This window comes from Manduca sexta, chromosome 3 (assembly GCF_014839805.1).
Source record: "Manduca sexta isolate Smith_Timp_Sample1 chromosome 3, JHU_Msex_v1.0, whole genome shotgun sequence".
Lineage (NCBI taxonomy): Eukaryota > Metazoa > Arthropoda > Insecta > Lepidoptera > Sphingidae > Manduca > Manduca sexta.
The window spans coordinates 7952130-7975418 of record NC_051117.1 but is presented as its reverse complement, the minus strand read 5'-3'; the positions used below and the strand labels follow the sequence as shown (position 1 = coordinate 7975418).

At 34.6% G+C, this 23289-nt stretch overlaps 2 protein-coding genes and 1 long non-coding RNA gene across 8 annotated transcripts in view; 1 reads left to right on the top strand and 2 right to left on the bottom strand.

Moving 5' to 3' along the window:
- Positions 1 to 707: 707 nt before the first annotated feature.
- On the bottom strand, positions 708 to 22945 carry LOC115449212. 5 transcript variants are annotated; one of them, XM_037440049.1, is made up of 15 exons: positions 11861 to 12224; positions 11415 to 11653; positions 10755 to 10826; positions 10363 to 10449; positions 7225 to 7419; positions 6919 to 6990; positions 5537 to 5623; positions 5104 to 5161; positions 4510 to 4621; positions 3810 to 3907; positions 3494 to 3632; positions 3179 to 3344; positions 2184 to 3071; positions 1762 to 1852; positions 708 to 901 (listed from the first exon to the last, which is right to left on the bottom strand). In XM_037440049.1, the coding sequence occupies exons 1-14, from the start codon at positions 11962 to 11964 to the stop codon at positions 1815 to 1817; spliced, it is 2355 nt and encodes a 784-aa protein (XP_037295946.1). In that variant the 5' UTR covers positions 11965 to 12224; the 3' UTR covers positions 708 to 901; positions 1762 to 1814. The 5 variants fall into 5 exon arrangements, with proteins under 5 accessions (XP_037295946.1, XP_030032807.2, XP_030032806.2 ...); XM_030176947.2 differs by having other exon boundaries at positions 11934 to 12224; XM_030176946.2 differs by lacking the exons at positions 10755 to 10826; positions 11415 to 11653; positions 11861 to 12224 and adding exons at positions 22255 to 22496; positions 22649 to 22945.
- Positions 12563 to 23289, top strand: part of LOC115449214 — a 32876-nt gene continuing 22149 nt past the window's right edge. The window contains exons 1-4 of one of the 2 annotated variants that reach the window (XM_037440120.1): positions 12563 to 12882; positions 13319 to 13516; positions 13732 to 13839; positions 14398 to 14475. In XM_037440120.1, the coding sequence (XP_037296017.1) occupies positions 12846 to 12882; positions 13319 to 13516; positions 13732 to 13839; positions 14398 to 14475 (421 nt within the window). In that variant the 5' untranslated portion in view covers positions 12563 to 12845. The remainder of the gene's footprint in view (positions 12883 to 13318; positions 13517 to 13731; positions 13840 to 14397; positions 14476 to 23289) is intronic. The other variant, XM_037440104.1, reaches the window with a different exon arrangement.
- On the bottom strand, positions 17600 to 19226 carry LOC119189708. The gene is made up of 3 exons (XR_005112563.1): positions 18697 to 19226; positions 18108 to 18280; positions 17600 to 17805 (listed from the first exon to the last, which is right to left on the bottom strand). It is a non-coding gene; the product is annotated as an uncharacterized LOC119189708 (long non-coding RNA).

Sequence of the window (23289 nt, the reverse complement as noted above, 5' to 3'; positions counted from 1 at the left end):
TTTGGCAGTCCTCTCTTGATGTTAACCTGACACTGCTTACATAATTCTGAAGAGACTAAAACAGGTGGAAATCTGAAGGTTCAAGGTCAGGGCTATATGGTAGGTGCATTAACACCTGCAACCAAACAGTTATTTTTTGCTGAGTGGCTAAAGATGTGTGTGATCTAGCGTTATTTTGATGAAAGAGATTTTATTTAAAGTTTATTTATACCATATGTGAAAAGGCTTTCCCCGACCTATTTATTATGTATAAACTTTAACTTAATAAAATTTCTTTGGCTGTACTATTTGTATCTGAATGGTTTTAAAGACATTAAAAAAAGTTACATGAAGAAAAACGTTATTTTCAGCTATTTTTTAATTATTTTTCTTTGTGTCTAAACGAGTGAATATACTGAACAAATTCGATACATACATTGATTATAAAATTTTGTAACAAAGGAAAAAAGTAGCGCAAATCGCGAAAAAAATAACTGCTGTTTTCACAACTTTATACATACAGATTGGTCGCAACTAACAGATAGTGTTTGTCGTCACATTTTTATTCTGCGAAAGTCGCGGTTCACGGCAACGACAGCGATGAACACACGATTTTACTAATTTTGAGCACCGAAATCATTTAATATATAAATATATAGATGCAGTCCAAAAGTACCTTAAGGTTTTCATTATCATAGCCCCATTATGGAAGTAAAACAAATTTTAAATAATAATAATATTTATTTATTTAAATTGTCTCTTCACCTGAGGGTTTTTTTATTACATTGTATATGTCCCAACTAATGCACGATCACTACCATTAAAATTCATCCCAGCTGTAACACATCGTGCGCGTGTCATCTGCTGTCTTCATCGCCACTGTCCCACAAGTTGCCGCTCGGAGCCTGCGTCTGCGCCGACACTGCACACCAACAAAACGGGGAATTAGCTTACGCGTACATTGAGACGGGCCAGGATGGGGTCGCTCTCCGAATCTGCCACGTGCGATGCGGTTTTAATAAATTCAGTTCTATATAAAATATATAGAAATTAGGAGGCGGGTTTTTTCGTTGCGATTTGACCTGGCATCCGTCCTGGTGGACGCTATCCATTACACGCATGAAGACAAAAACACTGCACTGGAGATTAATTAGTGGCCAATGCCGATTATAGGTAATTTCATCCACGAAAACCCGCCCTACTACTAATAGCTTACGGTGTGTGTGAGCAGCACGAGTGCACACACACTACGACGGACAGCGTCGGAGAACACGGGGTCCACACGCAGAGTGTGTTTTCGTGCACTGTCGTTATGGCGGCGCAACGCCATTGAGACAGCCGTAGACAGATACGCACGAGTTGTGCGCCACCCACACGCGCGTTGCGCTCAATAAAACACAACTGTTGCGTAAGCCACAGTCTACGACTTAAACTTATCATGCATTATTTATTTTAGTTGAGCATGTTGACACGGACTTTTTTATACTATGACTATTTAACTAAGAACATATTTGGTTAAGAATTCTGCACTGTGTTGATAATTGTACGGGAGGAGAAGACCGAAGAAACTATTAATTTCGTGAGGGACGATGTGAACGAAAAGTGTGGGAATGCGGAGATGAGAGCGAAATTTTAGGGGCATATGACATGCTACGCCAGCCTCGAATTTGCTGGACCCAGGGTGGAACTTCAATTACCAATACAGTCAACAATTTTATATTCACCGCACACTTATATGAATGCTGTTGCAATGTGGTGAAGCTACACTGTGTAGACACTCACCTGACAAAGCATGTCGCGGACGTCTCGACTTTGCCTGCTGGGTTAGTATCTTGTCAGCTTCGTTTGTTTGCATCCCACGTCGTCTTCAACGCTAAACAAGAATATTAAAAAAAATCAGACAGTGTCAGTACAGTACACCACATATGTCTTGTCCCGCAATCGCATAGGAAACCCCAACAATTATTACTACATCCCATACAACTGTAGTAAGCGCATTGCTTACGCAAAGTTAGCGCTCATTATGACACACTAGGCGTGTATACCCACACTATATGTGTTTTTATAATGATGTCTGGTATGTGGTGCCGCACAAACTTTGCGCGCTGAAACACACCACAGGTATATTGGCTGCGGTACACGTATTGAAAATAGATTTGGCAAAGAATTATGTAATCCTCAAGTTTTAAAACGACAAATCTTACGTTTTGATAAAGCTTTTCCGAAGATTTCTGGTGACAATCTCTGTAGCCTGACAGAACATTCAGATTTGTCGAACTTTACGTCTGGTAATATGAACTCATGTTTTTCGTCTGAAGCTTCCATTTGTGACGGTCCGTCTGCAACTGTAATTTCTCGCGACATGGTCGCTTCATTTGTTTTTGGTTGCGTGACCGCAAATCTGGCCGACGGTGGCGTAACCACAACTTTGGTTCGTGGTGTGAGGCATTCAACTTTGTTCCCTGACTGAAGATCGGAAACTTTGCTTCGTGTTTGTGCGTTTGCCATTATGATTTGACGCTTTCTACGTATAAAAATTAGTTTTGGCTTGACGTCAATAACATTGGTTCGTACATTTGGGGCTTCAGAAACTTTAGACGGAACGTCTGGTACACTGGTAATTGTTTTTGCGTTGGCTTCATTTATCGTTTGCAAGTTCGGTGCAACTTTTATTTTTGTCAATTCATCGGGAAATTTGTTTTTTGGCAAGTGATCTAAAACTTTGGTTCTGAAATAATTGCCGGCATCTTCTAATTTTCGCAAGTCGGCTGCAGTTATTTTTAATGGCAAAACGTCCCCTTTGCGTTTTGCTAATTCACTTATAACTTTGGTTCTTGACAAGTCGCCAGTATCTTTAATTCTTGCTAAATCGCCCGCAATTCTTGTTCTTGGTAAAACGTCGGCAACTTTAATTTTTGGCATGTCGCCTACAACTTTTATCTTTGGCAAGACGCCTGCAACTTTTACTTTTGCCAATGCACCTGCAATTTTAATTTGACGTTGCGAGTCTACATCTTTTCCATGTAACTGCATATCTTCAACTTCTATTTCTAATTCCTTATTTGGCGAAAATAGTAAACGTATTTTCTTTACTGTAATAGAAAAAGAGACATTTTACTGATTTTAAAGAAAGATGATGACTGATTTTGAAGGGCTGATACTGAACCCAAAATCAAGTAAACTGAGATGAAAACTGTACCCAATGGTTGGACATCCTTAGAGTCAGTAATGTCCACCCGCTTTTTTATTGTTTTCTTGTTAGAAGGAGGCTCTGTGTCGTTCGTCTTGCGTTTATACTGCTTGATGCGATGTTTATTTTCTGTTTTTTCCTTAACGCCGATATTTTGACTGCATTCTTCAACATCCTTGGAACAAAATTTCAAAGATTAATAACTTCACCTAAGGATCGAGTATAATTAATGAATAGATAATCAATCAAGAATCCTCAAATTCAACAATTGCCTTACTATGAAGCTTGTAACATAATAAATAATTTTATTTACACAATACTTACTAGTTCAGGATCTTCTGACGAGGTAGGCACGTCGGAATCACCTAATGCAATATCTACGCGATGTTTTTTATTCGATTCTTCATCATCTTCCAGATCATCATTATGATCTTCCTTTTCCGATTTTACCTCAGATTTAATACTGAAAATAAGTTTACACAGGTTACTTTGTGGAATAGTTGTAGTAGATTGACAAAATTTGTGTGGTCTGTGAATATTTAGACCAAATTATTGCGCGAAAATACCAAGACAAATATGATCCTATTAGTAATATAATGTTCGTATGTTTTAATTTTAGGGAATCAGGAAGTTAACTTGCCTAACGACATCGTCCAAATCCTGATCGTGTTGAGTGATAGGATCCATTTTCTTCATGAGATGCCGCCGTATCGTGGCCAGGACTAGCTGGACCTCGGCCTGTTACATTTTGTAATATTCGGAATATTATTAACATCCTATTAAGTACGAGTTGTTACATTATAAGAACACCGTTACTTCTTCGAGTACTCATCATCATTAGCCATCGCGCTCTGTTAGCACAATGCAAGCCCAATTCAGATTAGCAAAAAGTCGTAGTTGGCCCAAGAAAATCGGAGCTGATACTCACACGCAATAGTGAACCGCTGCAGTGTAAGAGTATCTATACCTACATACATAGTGGTACGATCTTGGCCATCACGCCACCAGTTTCAGGGCTGAAATTCTCCATCCCTTCAGGTTTTTATCACTAGATTACAACTTTGTAGAGCTAGAAACAACAAAACCGCTTAGTCGCCCGATAGGCAGAGGCGTAACTAACAAAGGGGCCAAAGAAAAGCTAGTAATAGTTCAGTTAAGCTAGGAGTCACGAGCTATCTAATCCTCACCAGCCAGGACCGCGACGCAAGCGTCCTACGTTATCATAATAACAGTCTCCTATTTTTAAAATATCTGGTTCTCCACTTATCTTTCCCCAATTTCATGGAAAGCTGTCGTGTTTTAAATGCCTAAGTGAAGAATAATAATACGTTTTTACTCACTATCGGCTTAGGCGCGGGTATTCGTAGCACGTAGTGTTGGTGGTGCGCTCTGGCGGCCTCGCACGCGCCGCACAGGTCCAAGTCGCTGCACTGCACGCACGTGTAGCGGAACCTGCACACACACTAACCTACTCACTCACTGCACACTACACGACACACTCACACGCACAAGTCCAAGTCGCTGCACTGCACGCACGTGTAGCGGAACCTGCATACACACACTAACTTACTCACTCACCGCACACTACACGACACACTCACACGCACAAGTCCAAGTCGCTGCACTGCACGCACGTGTAGCGGAACCTGCACACACACTAACCTACTCACTCACCGCACACTACACGACACACTCACACGCACAGGTCCAAGTCGCTGCACTGCACACACGTGTAGCGGAACCTGCACACACACACTAACTTACTCACTCACCGCACACTACACGACACACTCACACGCACAGGTCCAAGTCGCTGCACTGCACACACACTAACCTACTCACTCACCGCACACTATACGACACACACACGCACAAGACCAAGTCGTTGCATTATACGATACACCACTTTGTATGCCACACGACGCTAAACTTACCCGATTATTGCACCGTTGCACGCATTACACCGGAACTCTTCGTATACCATTGAATTATCTAAGAAAAATAATTATTAAATTAGGTCAGAACTAAGTTACTTCTTGGAGCGTTTATTAATTGGTGCGATTCCTTGACTATGGCACGATATTACTTAGAACGCAGTTCGTTCGTATCTACCATCGTATCGGAATCTATCCCAATCTCACAGGTACCACTGCTACTCTTGTATATCAGGATCGACAATGGCGCGCTAATAGGCATTGCCAAAAGTAATTATGTAAGTTCAAAATTCATACGATGACGCCAGCCACCGCATTCAGCTATGAGTCCGGCTTAAGCAAGTTTGTCTAGTGTCAATGTAGGTAACACTCTTGGTGAAAACAAAATTGAGACAAAACCTGCAAATTAAGATACTAAGTTCCAGTCACTCACCTTCACATTCAATGTCTCTGTGCAACGTTGTCGATTTTCCGTTGTCACAATACACGGATAAATCGTCCGCGATCGAGTTCATTTCATCTGTAACCAAAAAACAATTTTAAAATAATATGTTGGTTTTTACAAATACGAAAATTAATGCGCGTAAATACTTGATGACGAGTCTACGATACAAAAAACAACCTTACGGGTCGTTACGTGCCAGCCTTATATTCCGCAATCGTGTTAAGGCTAACCAACACGGCCGACAGTGCGACGACAAACGTCTAGTATATAAAACACGAGCTACAAGTTTATAAATTGCTTAAGTTGCACAAAAACACCGCATGTGTATTTCTGCACCATTGTTGCGCCCATTTTTACACGCGTTATGTACACGCAGTACATCCCTGTAGCGATTAATACAAGACGCTGGGCGTGTTCCGACGCATTGGCGTTGCAAGATTAAATATAACACGTATGTGCGCGACATTTTTAATGTTATATATTATACCACGATTATAATATCTCATGTCTCAAATGACGAGCGAAGTGGAATACCAAAAGGATGGATGGTGTCTCTATTTATAGGCGATCATATCGCTAACCAACAGGCGAACGGGAAACTCGTCTCGTCAATCAAATCAACAGCAATAAAAAAAAATCACTAGGCGTGTTAAATTATTTATTACAAGATATTGGCCGTGACCTGCGTAAAATAGTTATCCGGAGAAAAGGTCCTACTATATATTAAAATACATGATCATTTTGACATTGTGTTACTAAAAGAAACCACATACTTATCTTATTGAAAATAAATCATTACAATAAGTTAATTGACCCGTAAATGTAACATAAAAAAGTGTATTTTTCGAACTAAATAAATGCCAATAATAAAAAATTACAACAAAAAATTTTACCGCCTTCAAAATCCATTAAAAACAAAAAAATTAACTGGTTATCACTTTAGGAGTCGGTGACTAATTTTTAATAGGTATCTACTAACTAGGCGGCACCGCGCAGGCGCGGCTGCGGACAACTTACAGCCGTTTTCAATAATCGATCGCAATCTCAATCTTCAATCCGATTCCGAAAATGAACCAATCAAAATAACTCAGTTGTAGGTATGTAAAAAAAACTGTTCTAATTGGTCTATTTTTGTGATAGATCGAAAAAGCGATTAGGATAGTTTATTGAAAATGGCAGTTAAACACTTCCGCTGGAGGAAACCCACAGTCGTCCCTGATGCGCTGAAGAGGGCCACCACAGATTTTTGGTTGGTATTATATTTTTTTTGCTTTTACCCGGTTCCTTGCACAACAAGTACCCACCTAAAACACTTTTCCACGCCCCACTAAGATATAACTGATATTTATAATAATTGGTATATAAACTACCTGCTTCTGTTTGCAAAATTTCACCGGGTTCCTGCCAGGAGTACAGCTGTCCATCAGAATACAAGCTTACATCTGCAAATTAGCTGTTTATTAAATAGCTATTAGAATATGTGATGTCGCATAACGTTCACTAGACTAGAGCTGAATAAATTGGCTGTCAAACTTACTAAACTGCAATTGAGAAAACAGTATTAGGTGTATCTTTAATTGTGTATTATTCGGTAATTACAGCAATCATTTTAAACCTCAAGGAAAATCATCTGAATTATGACTGTTCACATTATGGTGAGATTAAAAAAACAATACCTTCACCCGCTAGTCCATCACACATAACACTATCGGCATTCGAAAGTACACTGTCCTTAGGGCTGGCCTGTGTGAAATTCGCTTCATTACCAACTTCTGTGTGAACAGTTTCATTACTGCTCAGTTCTGCAACAGCTGGCTTATTGCAGAGATTACCTTCCTTATTGCTTTGTCCAACAGATTTATTTCTTGGTACTGTAAAATAAACGAGAAACTACAAACTAACACATTCCAGTTTCATTGGTACCACAGACCGCCTTAGAAAGATTCTCACATCATGAAATTTGGACTAAAATATTTTTTTTAAGAAAAGAAAAAAGCAGCGGTCCTGATGGTATACCAAACGAGGTAATTTTAACAGGAAAACCCTTATTAGTACCCATTCTAACCACCTTATTTAACAAAATACTAGACGACAGAAAAATTCCTACTGAATGGGCAAAGTCAGACATAGTCCTGCTGTATAAAAAAGGAAATCCCACTGATATAAGTAATTATCGACCGATCAGCTTACAACCAACTCTCTATAAACTATTAGCCTCTTGCCTTGAAGAACGCCTTGCGAAATATACTGAAGAACACCAACCAGTAGAACAGGCGGGCTTTAGAAAAAGCTATTCAACTATAGACCACATCCACTCATTAGAGTTAGTGATAGAAAAATATGAAGAAATGAAACGTCCACTCTACCTAGCGTTTATCGACTACGCAAAGGCATTTGATTCCATATCCCATACAAGCATGTGGAGAGCCTTGGAGGAATGTGAGGTACCATCAGAAACTATAGAACTCATACAAGATATATACCGAAAAAGCGTTAGTAGAGTAGTACTAGACAAAACAGGCTCTGAAATAAATATAGGTAGAGGCGTCCGCCAAGGAGACCCCCTATCACCTAGAATTTTTATTACCGTTCTACAAAATATCATGAAAACGCTAAAATGGAAAAACAGGGGTATAAACATTAACGGTCAATACTTAAGTAATCTCAGGTTCGCAGATGACATTGTACTCTTTGCCGAAAGTGCAACACAATTAGAAACGATGATAAACGAAATAAATGCAACCAGTAATGAGATCGGTTTGCAATTAAATATTACAAAAACAAAAACTATGACAAATAGCAAAAAAACTCCTATACACATTAATAACACCCCACTAGAATATGTTGAAGAGTATTTGTATCTAGGCAAACAAATGTCTTTTAAAAAATCGAGATCACAAGACGAACTCATGCGTCGTATAAACATAGCCTGGAATAAATTCTGGAGTTTCAAAGAGATTCTGAAATCAAATATTTCATTAAAATTAAAGAAAAAGGTATTAGACTCGTATATATTACCATCACTCTCCTACGCCTCCCAAACGTGGATATTTAATAAAAAAACAAGTAATAAAATTCTAACAACGCAAAGAGCCATGGAACGAAGTATTCTAAATTTAAAATTAAAACATAAAAGAAGAAATATTGATATTAGGAAAAGAACAAAAGTTATTGATGCTTTACAACATTGCAAAACCCTAAAGTGGAAATGGGCTGGCCATATTGCGCGTAGAGATGGGCAAAAAAGATAACCACTTGGAAAGGGCCAGTGGGAAAGAGAAACAAAGGTAGACCTGTGGAGAAATGGCTCGATGAAATTCTAAAAGTTGCAGGAAAAAATTGGTTACAAAAGGCAAAGGACAGAAATATGTGGAGAAACATGGAGGAGGCCTTTACTCTTCAGGGAGGTCCTTAAAATACATATAAAAAAAACATTCATACATAAAAAAAGGAATAAATAAAGGCTTTATTATTATTATTATAGGCAATAAAAAACCTATTTTGGGTGTGACCTTTGGTTTTTCTAATGCTTGGGTCAGGAAAACTAATGCTATATCAGTATCAGCGTGATATCGGGCATTGTGCCCAGTGAATAGCAATAAATTTTTAATAACAAGATTTTTTTCATATTTTGTGGTCATTTACAATACAATACAAAATCATTTATTCGCACAACACCGTGAATACAAACAATTTCCAAAAAATAACAAAGGAAAAATAACAATAAAAATCAAAAAAATATTAATAAAAAATACACACACAAACAAATAGACGAAATAACAAAGGAATAAAACGCAAACAAACTGGTGCTTAGTCCCGAACGTAATGGTGTGCGTGTGAAAATTTGCTTAATATGACTTGCAATACTGCTCCAATATGCTACATTGTGGTCAATATGTATTTTATTCTTTATTTTGTTGGTTGCATATTTGCAATATAGTAGTTATATAGACAAAATATTTTTTATATTTATATAGACTGGCTCGGTAGTGTAAGTGTACTGCATGCGCGCGGCAGCGGTCTCAGTTTCTAGGTTCGACTCCCGGTCGGGCTAACTGATATTTGGGTTTTCCTGCTTAAGATCAGCCCGGAGTATGGAATTTGTGCCCGATGTGGCGATAGGCTCGCACCCTATCACATCATGGGACAGTACACACTTGGCGAAAATTGGGTGATTGCGCCTCTGCACACCCCTTCGGGTATAAATGCGCGATGTTCGTATTTTTTTATATAGAATCGTTACTCAGAGATTCCATAATTTAAATTCAAATTCAATTTTTTTATTCATGATATCGGGTAAATAGGTACATTGGTCTTAAGTAATTAGGATAGAGTTCGCCGACATCTGCTTTCGTAGCATATAAATGTTTGGAAAATAGATGCTTAGATCTAGATTAGAATTTAAGTAATAAGTTTAAAGCAAATACGTAACCTTTGGTAGAACAAATAAAATATACGATTACGATTTAGTTTTCAATTAAGTATGTTGCCAGTTATGAATGCTATGTACACCTATTAGGAAAACACATATCAGATACTGTACCTTATTACAAATAAATAATGAATTGTATTTATTTAGATATGTACAGCAGACTTTTTATATCACTTTATAGCTATGAATGTTTACTTATTGACAAACTTATTAACATCAAAACAATAAACTCTTAATATATTTTTTTTTAAATCTTAAATTTACCCACATGCAAGTTACACCTATGGTCGATCACTATCTGTCTATGATATTCAGTGTTAAATGTATTCAACAGAATTTTTTAAATGATTATAGAAAATCTCCATCAAACAGTTTTACATACCTTGAACATTTCCCTTATCACACGAACCAGTGGCTGGGCCTAAATTATATTTCGCCCTGATTGTATCAGTGCACTTCTTAAGAAGATCTATAAAAAAAATAATCTATTGTTAATTAAAATAATAAACTACAAAAATTTAAAGCATAGTTAGAACACATCTGTTAAATAATTCAGATCAGGCAGGCTTTTTGAAATTGCTTTATTTTAAAAAAGCCTCTGTTTTATAGCTGCTATTGTTCCAGATTTATTCAGTTATATTTTTACGATTTATCTCTATGCACGGAGGTGACGTGCACCTACTAGCACCCCCCTTCGAACACTCCTGAAAAGTATACACAGGCAAATGTTTAATATGAAATATAATAAAAATTTGATTAATTAATATCATGTACCTTGCAATTGGATGTCACTCTTAGATATCTTGCATTTTTTATTATTTTTTGAACTATGCTCCTTACAAGCCCCTGAAGTTTGTGAAAAAAAAACGAATGACATTAAATATCAGTAATTAAATTATATATTTATTTGGTATGGATATTTATAATAAATAGAATTAGGGATAATAGACATTTTAGAATATCATACTCATTTGATTTTGAATGATTATAACTCCAATAGGAAATATGCATGTAATTTAAATTTACTTAATTTTTTTATCCATGATACTTTAAAGTCCTGACATTATACCTAAACCATTATTTTCTTATTAAATTTGTGAAACGCATCACAATTGGTCGAACCGTAACATGATGTCACAGGGCGTTATGGGATTTATAGTCAGACTTTGCTAGTCATGTTTGAGAGAAAAAATGTTTTTCTTTATATTCCTGTAGTGTTTTCCAATACCTAGTGTAATTTTGATACATAGTGATATTAGGAATTATCAATGGCGGAAAGTGGTTTAGTTAAAGCATGATCAGACAATAGTTTTAAATGTTTACCCAAAATTATACTAAAAAAAATTACAAAATTGTAATAACTAACTTGTAATTATGAAATTAAATGAAATCTTTATAAAATACTGACATGTTCATTCAAGCTTGTTTGCTTACCTGCTTTTGGAACTAGATTTTTCTTCATACATATAGGAAAATTTTCCATAATTTCATTTGTAAGAGGTGGATTCAGCAAATTTAATGTTGGTATGGCAGATTGTATCAAACGATTGCCTTTTTTATTAAAAAAATATGGATGGAAGTGCGAACCACAAACATATTTCAGTTGATGTAGTTTTGCTATAGGTAGGTATGCTAGATCCTCGACACCAATAGATTGAACCCAAAGTCGACATCTAAAAATCAAAACAGACATAGTTTCTGAAAAATGCATTCAAATTTAATTAAGGCGCCGATGTCTACACTAGTAAAAATACATGTTAATTAAAAAACAGATCTTAAATTCTTAAAGTCTCTCTTCAACGACTACATCAGTTTGTAAATTTGAAATAAATACACATCACTTTTACGTAATGTTTTGAATTTTATAATTTTTTTCTTACCGGTGTGGATCAAGTGGAAAGTGAGCCATAAATATGTTTGATTTTGGGTACCTTCGTATGCCACAAACCTCACATTTTTTATATAAGTTAGTTTTTCTCTCCATCGTAGCACACAAAATAAAAAATATAATATACAAAATATGTGAACACAATTTGAGTCAAATCTCGGAGTAATAAAAGTCACTATCTCGTAAACACACACGACACGAATTACTGAAAAATACACATGAAACGGCGGAGCAGGCTCAACTTAACATTTCCGGCAGAAAACTCAAGTTATTATTAACAAGTTATTATCAAGAGAATTATAATATATATGATTAACATACTCCAGGGGGGGACACTGTCATACATTATATAGGTGTCCACTTTTTCCCTGAGACAATAACACCATCGCTTACATGATCCGCGTAAACTTACTAGCAACTAGTGCTTAAAAATTTCATAGATGGCGCTTACTCCTATATCAAGAAACTTTCAATATAACTTTAATTTTAATAAGAACTACGTCATAAATCGTAAAACATTTTATTTATATGAATAACATATTTATATAAACATTCCTAATTAATTTCGACAACATTTAATTTTTTTTATTCTTTTAAAATTATTTAGGCATGGCAATATTTCGGGAGATGTTTATATTCAAGTCAAATTCAATTTGAAATTTAAAAATACGTAAGACTAGGCAGTATGGTCGTAAGACTATAGCCTGTCCTCTAAGGACGAATTATAAAAAAAAAAAATTGAAATTTAAAACTTTCGGCGTTTACGCGTGTTTGAAGTTTTCTTCCGTTTTGTGTGATAATTGTGGTTTCTCGCGTTTGATAAAGCTCCAGAAAGTGCGGTTGAGTTGAGTAGACTAAAGTCCTCCTCCCTTCTTCCTGTAGAGTTTTTTATGCGAGAACTATTTTTTATTTGGTGTTGTGTTTTGCGAAAAGGACGCTTTTAGTTTTAGATCTTCTGTGTGTAATTTACCATTACAATGCCGAGACGTTGTGGTTTAGGATGTACACCCACTAGTAAGTACATCTATAGCTTTAATATTTTTTTTTAAGAAATGTAGGTATCCTTCATTCCCCTGCTGGATAACCGATCAAAGTTTCAGCATAAGTGAACAATGAACAAAAACAGTACTTTTTGGATTAAACAGGACAGTCCTACTAGCCCAGACGGGATCATTATTCAAAAAACAGGCTATTGGAAACCTTTTAAAATTCAGAAACAGCCTATTACGGTCTGGTCAGTGCCATTTTAGTAACTCTGGCCACCATTCAAAATGAGAAAGGTTTAGGTCTAGTACAGATTTATTGACTGCGCACACCATCAAGAACATTTTAATGCCTTCATTAGTGTACAGGTTTTCTTTTGATATTTTCCTTCACCATTGTAACAATACAAGTGATAATCTAATTCTATGAAATATAATTTGTAGTATTGACTAATTACTTTTTCCAGGGGGCGTACTACATGTATTTCCAAATCCTGATAAGTTTCCTGAGCAGTTCAAAGCTTGGGTATGTGTTGTCTGCGGTCAAGATGAATGTAATTTTGATTACAAGAAGATGAGAATTTGTGACAGACATTTCACTGAAAAGGATCGGAATCGCAATAACCGCTTGAATGCACTAGCAGTTCCATCACTTTTTTTGCGTGGTATGTAGATTGATATTGTTAAATACTATTTAAAATCCTAATGCTTAAGTAATAGTTTATTGCCATAAAGAGGCATTTCCAGATATTAGCATGTTTGAACAAACAATCAAACAACATCACTATTCTCCTTTATAATATTAGGATAGACATTAAAATAAGCTGTGGCTGGATTTTTAATGTTTATTTTGTAATAATATATAAATTTTGATTTTTAGAACATTTTGTACAAACTACCAATCAACCAAGTGTCTCAACAAGCTTCATGTCTATCCCAAAGACTTACAATCAGCCTCAAGTATCTGACAGTTATCAGTCATCATCAGGTATGTTCATTTATTTAATTTTTTTAGAATATTTAATTAAAACTATCACAAGCTCTGTACTCTGCCTGGATTATATTATTGGTGGCATTTCAAATTAATTTTCTTCATTCAATTACCTATTAAAGTAAAAAAATATCAGAGTAAGAATATATTATGATATTAGCATTTATGAAATGCTTATGTGATTATTGTTTGCGAGTTGATTTATGGACAGTATTTTTTTTTTATTCTTAGTTGAATCACATAGTACTAGTTAAAGACAATAATTTTCATGTCATAATAAATACATAGTAGTACTACTAATACAATAGAATTTGCCTACGTATTATCTAAATATAAAGTACCATATCTATTGACTTCAATATTAATATTATAAATGCGAAAGTAATTGTATCCATCTACCTTATCTGTTTTGCTTTCATGGCTAAGAGACATGTCTGTTTGTGACAGTTACGGCAATAGTGGTAAAGACTGGGAATACACATAGGATTCTTTTAAAATTCATCATTAATTATGTATTAACTTTGGAGGAATCAATTTCGTCATTTTGTATTTCAGATAATATTCATCAAAAGTCAATGGAGAAGAGTTCCTTGAATACACCTGGCATATTAAACATCCTACAGCCTGCATCCAGTAAGTCACAAGCAAGAGCCACACTTTTATTTACCTTAAAAAATTACCACATATGAGTATATCTATAGACTTCAAGTCATAGGTCTTGATTTCAAATCCAAGGCACACATTATTGTTCACCACATAACACTTAGAGGGCATATTTACAATTAATGTCTTTGGATGTATGACGGAATGAAGAATGATATTCGGCTGACTAATATTATAAAGACTATCTATAAAATATTATACGTAATATTATTTTTTAATTCTTGTAGACCTATACTATAGTTAGTAATTTAATAACTAATATTTAATTTAAAGTTTTACACGTGCGCATTCACGCCTTTTATATCCAAAAGGGGTGGGCAGAAACAACTTAATATTGAGAAACTACTACTAAATTAAGAGTTATTGGTGACTCTTAATTTAATGAATTATTTGACATTTCTGTTGATAAATATTATAAATGTGTCGTAGCGTAATGTAGGCGTATTAAAAGTATATTCTTGATTGACTTGAGACTTTTGAGTCAAGAAGTACAAATTAAAATTTTACACACCTTTATTTTTAAATTATTATTATGCCAAAAATTACCTTGTATAGATTTAATTTCATACGTATAATTTTCAGGTACGTCACAAGAAATGTCTCACGATCCAATGCTGGAGCATAATTATTCTCAGAACAAGAACAAGCATAGAAGGAATCTAAATTACCCTCATATACTTATCCTTTTTTTTCAAATAGGCCAAAACCGTTGAAAAGAACGAGACAAATATTATGTTGCTAAGGTGGGCTTGCGTACACTTTAAAATTATGAAATGGTTACCTTTGGTCATCTTTACGATGCCGAATTAAAAAGCAAATAAAATGTCAAATGTTCCAACTTGCCAACCTCAAAACAATGTCACAAACGCGCCCACACAATTTAGTTACGTTATACTTCAGCGCGTGCTTTTCAAAAGTGGCTACATGTTTTGTAATATTTTTGTTGTTAATTTGAATAAATACACAGTGCTGTTTAAGTATAATATAGCCCTACAAAAAAGCAATGGCCTGCGTTATTGTGAGGTGTAATTCTCATTTTTCTCGTAAAGAAAATGAAACTGAAATCATCGGCTTCCATCGGTGAGTAAACAAAAACCCTAATTTATTTGCTTAAACCCTGTACATAAGTGCAAAAAGTATTATTAATTAATCTTTATTATGCTGTAGTCATATTATAATCTGCTGTTGGCCATTCGATACAGTAATTATTAAGTATTTTTCATTTTTCCCATTTTACGTAGTCGTGTTCAATAGTGTTGTGCTGCATATTCTGTCGATAACATATTGTAGTTTACTATTTTGCATAAATTGCCTTTTACTTTCAATATACGGTGGTGTAGTGGTAAAAGCCACTTGGAAACCGTGCGCGAAGGCTGGGGGTTGAGGAAACTATCTGATTTTTATAGTGTGTCTCATACAATGTGTTTCATTGCAGATTTCCCACAGATAATGCTATAAGGCAAAAATGGAACGTTGCCATAGCTCGTCCCAATTGGCATTGGAAAAAACAGCACCGTGTTTGCTCTAAGCATTTCGACAAAGTTTTATTAACATTGAAATAAGTTATCAAACATATGTGACATGAATGATACCGCTGTGTTTTAATTTTACTGTCCCATTTTAGTAGCTTCTGTCAAATCACACCTCTTGGGTATCTTTTAATCCCTAAGAAAGTCAGAAAAGAACAGAAGGCGTACTGGCTTCCTCCTAAACGAAATTCCGGCCGATTTCTTGTTTGTTACTTACAGCGGTTTCCATTCCTTCCGAAATTTCTAACATTTTCTTAATTTAATAATCTAAATGCTTGACCATTTTTGTTTGAATGTCGTTTCGGAAGGCATGGAAACTGCTGTAAATAGCAAATGAAAATTAAACAAAAATTTAGCTCGAATAAAGCCGGTAGTTCTATAGTTTATTGTAATTTAACAGCTTCATAACGAGTGCTTTTATATACCCAGACTTCTTTTGGTACTTGAATACCAAAACAGGATTTTGATATCTTTTTTTAGCCTTTATCTAAAATAGCAATTTGCAACGGTTTGTAGTTGACTGACTGAAAAGTGTTTATTGTAGCAGGTCTGTGAATTTATAGCCGATAGACAAAGCATCTATCGATATCGATAAGGTATCAGAAGGCATCGCAACACAATTAAATTTCTTGCTGTCTAAGACAGAGTACACTCAAATGTCATAGTGTTACTTCTATGCTTGTCATTGTTCTGAGCGTGAGAGATTGTCAAATGCAATCATCCATCTTTGTAGTTTGCATTAATTTCGGCGCGAGATTGCCAGATTTGGAATCTCGAGTACCTATATGCAAGCTATGCAAAATGTGGTTTTGTGGTTTAAAGCTGTACTTTTATGAATATTGTTGTATACCTAAATATAAATAATAAAATAATAACAAATAAATTGAAAATATAAGCATAATAAAATTGTTACACTCTGTAGGTGGAAATGGTATTTTTTTGTTGTTGTTTTGTAGTGCTTGTTATAAATCATTTATGCACAGGTATTATAATACTTTTTCAATTGAGAACGTTCTTTTTATTATTATTATGTATGGAAGATCATCACATAGACGTCTTCAATCAGACGAAAACATTCTTTACTTAATCGAAAACGATTGTTAAATTCCAATTCTTCCTAAATTACAATTTTCTTCATTTCGCAGCGATATATTCTTGTTCGTCTCTGACAATGATATTTCGTTATTAGCGGCCCACAATAGTTTTAAACTATGCATAACGATGTAAAAAAAAATATTTCACTAATTTTCCACTTGATGAATACCGTAGCGTGAAGTCTACAACTATTGATAAATAAAACGTGAATCGGTGACGCTCATGGAGTTAATATGTACTACGTACACCTGGAGAGCTGACTGATGCCGGAAAAACGGTCTCGAAAGAGAATACTTCTTGGTAGCTGTGTCCTTGTCTAATATGGTGACAATGAGACATTAAAATATAGGACAAAATTATTTATTGTTGTATAGATTACACTTACCGTTTTAGTTATAAATGCGATAAAATTTGAGATTTAAAGATTTCTAAATCTGTAACCAACATTGTAGGAAATAAAACACAATGGGTAACCAATATATAATATTTATTGCTTGATTCTTCTTTTTTTTTTATTGGGCGGTTCACCAGAAATTTCTACATCATCCCGTTTACTAGAAGGTCCTCTTCGTTCATAAGAAGTCCCTACTACTGTGATATGACTAGAATATGAAGTATGTACAAAAGATCCTCCTTTCAACTTTTGAACTGTAAATTTTTTGCTTTCTGGAACTATCTGTAACATAATAAACTTTAGATATGGAAAAATATTACGTACTATTTTCTTGAGAAGGTTGTACAAATTATGATATTATAAGGTTTGACAAATGGATATAACAAAATTATAAGCATTCGGTTATATGAATTTGACTAAGATTAACTTAAGATTCATAATATAAAATGCATAGAAACATGAGACATCCCTTGAGCTAAATTGTATGATGTACAGGACAGTAACTTGTGCATTCGCAACATATTAGATTTATAATATATCAAAGTTTTGGTTTACAATATATGTATGTTAACACAAAATACTACCTTAGGCAATACTGAAGGAACTGCTTGTGGCTTTAACTTATTCTTAGCTACTGTTAAATACGCATCATCAGTAAAATGTAAGCTACAAACACATGCAGTTTTTGTCACATTAGTGTCAAGGTTCATGGCATCAACCCACAAGGCTCTCTCTCCACTCTTTATTAACTGGAATCCTGAAAAAAGAACGCGCAAATTAGACTATAATATAATAACTAGTAATGATGCATGGTTTTTTACACTTTGTGAGAAATTAATTCAGACAGCAAATGTTAATTTATTAATAAATATGGTGTTTACTGCATTTGCATCTTTAGATGGCATAGCAATGCTATATATTTGTCTATAGCATGAATGGGCCGATAAGGTGAAGTGACAGTTTGCTGTTAAGTACAAAAAAATCATTGAGCTGACATATTTTAGTGTAATAAATACATCACGTGACGATTCTTATAAAGACATTGCAAAATTTTAATTTTTTTACCCTTTACGTCTCATATCAAACATTATATAAACAAAGATAATAGGATAATCTTATCCCACTATATAAAAAATATGGTTACACTATTCACAATTTATCAATAAAACTTACCTATGAAAGGATTTTCCACAACCTGGATAGGATTCTTGCTTACATCCTCTTACAACACAAGTATTCACCATAATTACGCAGTAACTTCTACGATATAAAAAAAGCTAGCTTAAAAGTTATTCAATCCTTCTTTATCATCAAACCACAAATGTAAACAAACGCCATTTTGTTCAATAGAATTCATTCATTTTTTCAGTTCACGGTGTTGCCGAAACGTAAACTACAATAACTTCTACTATACGACTGCTATAATAATTCCATTTATTAAATTTGTAACATAATAAAGTATAGGATCTAAGGATTTAAGCAGACAATATTATTTTATTTTATTTTTTATTACTGTAGTCTAATATAGATTTTTTATTTATGTACTAATACTGCCATTAATATTATTAATTTAGAAGGTAATGAACGTTGGCAACATGTGCGAGAGGGACACGGCTACCAAAAAGTGATTCTCTTTCGAGACCGTTTTTGCCTTACATCTATTGCTAATGCAAAATGAACTTTACATTATTAGTCCATTGAAAAGTTACATTTGGGGTTGCGTTTTTTAGAGGACGCAATTTTATTTTTTTGAAGTGTAGGGGGGGTCAGTCTAAAGCTAAAACCAAGTTTGTGGGGTCGCCACCCTTGTCCCACGGCCGCCATCTTGAAAATAGGGGTTGAAATGGTTTTTACGATGTATCTCTTAAACTATTTATCTGACAAAAAAAATGTATAAACATTTTTGTTGCAAATTAAATTCTCTACAACTTTGGTTTAGTAACTTTTGTCGTAAAACTATAAATAAAAAAGTTATAAGCGAAAATGTTAAGAAATTCAATGTTAAGCAATGTCCATTGCAACGTCATCAGAACGTGTGTTTATAAGGTTCATAATACTTTTTTTTGTACTCATTAATACCCAAATACCCAAGGGACCATTAGGGAACAAAAGAACATCTGCCTGCTATTATTATTATTATTTCTAACCTCTCTTATTGTAAGAATAGCTGATAATATTGTGTTGAAGTTGTCCTAAGTAAGTTTTCATTAGCATTTTGACTTTTAAAAGTCTTTTAAAAGTCAAAATGCTAATAAAAAAAAGTAGTTTTCACTAAAGTTAAAATCGTGTCTAAAATCATTCGAAATCGTCTGCAGAATTAAAAACAGAATAAAATACATTCGCACGTACAGAAATATGTAGCACAACTAAAAGATATAAGTTGAACGACAACTTCAACACAATATTATCAGCTATTCTTACAATAAGAGAGGTTAGAAATAATAATAATAATAGCAGGCAGATGTTCTTTTGTTCCCTAATTGTCCCTTGGGTATTTGGGTATTAATGAGTACAAAAAGAGTATTATGAACCTTATAAACACACGTTCTGATGACGTTGCAATGGACATTGCTTAACATTGAATTTTTAACATTTTCGCTTATAACTTTTTATTTATAGTTCTACGACAAAAGTTACTAAACCAAAGTTGTAGAGAATTTAATTTGCAACAAAAGTGTTTATACATTTTTTGTCAGATAAATAGTTTAAGAGATACATCGTAAAAACCATTTTAACCCCTATTTTCAAGATGGCGGCCGTGGGACAAGGGTGGCGACCCCACAAACTTGGTTTTAGCTTTAGACTGACCCCCCCTACACTTCAAAAAAATAAAACTGCGTCCTCTAAAAAACGCAAGGTAAGGCCTAAAAAATGTAACATTTCAATGGACTATATAGGCATAAAATATCTTTTCAGTATTAATGTCAAACGTAGTAAGCTCTCCAGTACATATTAACTCCATGGTGACGCTAAATAGCAGTTTCAGTTGTCAAAAATGACATTTGTCTACCATTTGTATGTTTCAGTTCTCTATGGACTGTTTATTAGTCACGCTAACGTTAACGTTTCTTTCCGAATGCCGAATTGAAAATTTTTGTCTACCAATTTTTACAGCAGTCACGTGACTTCTCTTCAGCATATGTCATTTTCATACATTTTGAACTTTCCGTAGGCGTGAACGCTAACAGAAAAGGGTTTTTGTCTAGACCCCCTGGTCCTCCTGATAGTCCTCCTCGACTTTCCTTTCGAGGGTGTGTGAAGTCTACCGATCCGCACTAGGCCAGCGTGGTGGACTATAGCCTAATCCCTCTCAGTAGTAGAGGAGACCCGTGCTCAGCAGTGGGCAAGTATATAATACAGGGCTGATATTATTATTATTATTATTAAGTTAGTTATTACAATTTTGTAATTTTTTTTAATATAATTTTGGGTAAACATTTAGAACTAATCAAAGAGGCCGCTCGGGACCATACCTTGTGCAAAGTGCCTATAACGCTGGCAACATTACCACACTGTGTAGCAACAGATTTGTTATTATTATTTATATAGGCACAGCTCAGTGACCCCAAAGCACCTGATGGTAAGTGGAGTGCGGTCCAAGAGAGTTTCGAATGGCGAGAGATGATTATCCCTTGATAGTAGACACAATTATGCTGGTCTATAGAAACCGTATATACACGAGATGATCAAATTTGGATTTGATGTTAAATATCCTGTCATAAAAGCATCTGAATCCTGATTTTGGTGGATTGTCTGATCATGCTTTAACTAAACCACTTTCCGCCATTGTTATTGATAATTCCTAATATCACTATGTATCAAAATTACACTAGGTATTGGAAAACACTACAGGAATATAAAGAAAAACATTATTTCTCTCAAACATGACTAGCAAAGTCTGACTATAAATCCCATAACGCCCTGTGACATCACGTTTCGATTCGACCAATTGTGATGCGTTTCACAAATTTAATAAGAAAATAATGGTTTAGGTATAATGTCAGGACTTTAAAGTATCATGGATAAAAAAATTAAGTGAATTTAAATTGCATGCATATTCCCTATTGGAGTTATAATCATTCAAAATCAAATGAGTATGATATTCTAAAATGTCTATTATTCTTAATTCTATTTATTATAAATATTCATACCAAATAAATATATAATTTAATTACTGATATTTAATGTCATTCGTTTTTTTTTTCACTAACTTCAGGGGCTTTAAAAAATAATCAGTTTAAAAAATAATAAAAAATGCAAGATATCTATGAGTGACATCCAATTGCAAGGTACATGATATTAATTAATCAAATTTTTATTATATTTCATATTAAACATCTGCCTGTGTATACTTTTCAGGAGTGCCCGAAGGGGGGTGCTAGTAGGTGCACGTCACCTCCGTGCATAGAGATAAATCGTAAAAATATAACTGAATAAATCTGGAACAATAGCAGCTATAAAACAGAGGCTTTTTTAAAATAAAGCAATTTCAAAAAGCCTGCCTGATCTGAATTATTTAACAGATGTGTTCTAACTATGCTTTCAATTTATGTAGTTTATTATTTTAATCATCAATCATCGACAAAGAGTCAATTTAAGTATTTGGTTACATTAGTTTTTTCTTCTGCCAACAATTGAACCACATCACAACCTTAACTCAAATCATATTACTAGTCGACATAATAAAAGTATAAAAAAATATTAAGACATTCTAATTATTAAACTGCTAACCTTCTTGTGAGGCTTGCTGTTCTTTGAAAAGGTGACAGGGAAATTCTGCCAGAATGGAGTCTGTAAGTGGCTTAGAAGTAAGCCTTATTGATGGTACAGCTGTTTTCTTCAGCTGTGTTCCTTTTTTCTTAAAATCACTATTTATAAAATGCTTTCCACAAACGAATTTTAACTGATGAAGTTTTTGAATGGGCAAATAAGCTAGATCCTCATTTCCTGCTACTTTTACCCATTCTTTACACCTGAAAGTAAAAATATCGACATTGTAAATATTCTGTTTCCCAACACTGTTTCCCTGATTCAATACTTTCAACAACTTATTTAGAGAAAACAAATAAGATTTATGAATGAAAGTCAAAACAAAGATCTGTTAAATAAAGAAATTCCAACTTACCGAAGTTCATCTAGAGGAAATCTAGCCATAAAATAACGTTTCATGCCATCTTTACGCTCCGATCTCAAACCACATATTTCACATTTCCTATAAGCCATTTTTATAAATAAAATGTCATGAATAAGACTAAATTCGAATAAACACTTTCAAACACCTATTTGCAGTCCTACACATGATACTAAATGAAAATTTTTTCGTCTAAATAGAGCGCAAACAGAATTATATCAATGACATTGTGGGAGAGAGCAGTGTTGCCCGGGCCCTTGAGTCGTAAGTTACGTTTCGTTTCCTGAAATGTTACATTTTTGCTACAAAAGTTACATTATTGTTTTTTTTTTAATTTACGCGTTTTTGGGCCAGCATTTCTGTAGCTACGAAACCGCGAACCGCGGGAACCTGCGAAGTAGGAAACGTGCGCGCGCACAATCAAGCAAGATCAAGTTTTAAATATATCCAAGATACGTTTCATTTTGTTATGGCGAGCAATCTCTGAGTGTGATATGGAGTAAAATACTTTTTTGACCCGCCAGTTTTAGATGCGTTCAATTTGGATGCTTTGAATTGAAATGCGTTCGTAAACTGTTTACAATAAAAAAATAGTATTACAAATCTCGTTGTTCTTAAAAGATACGAAAATTGCC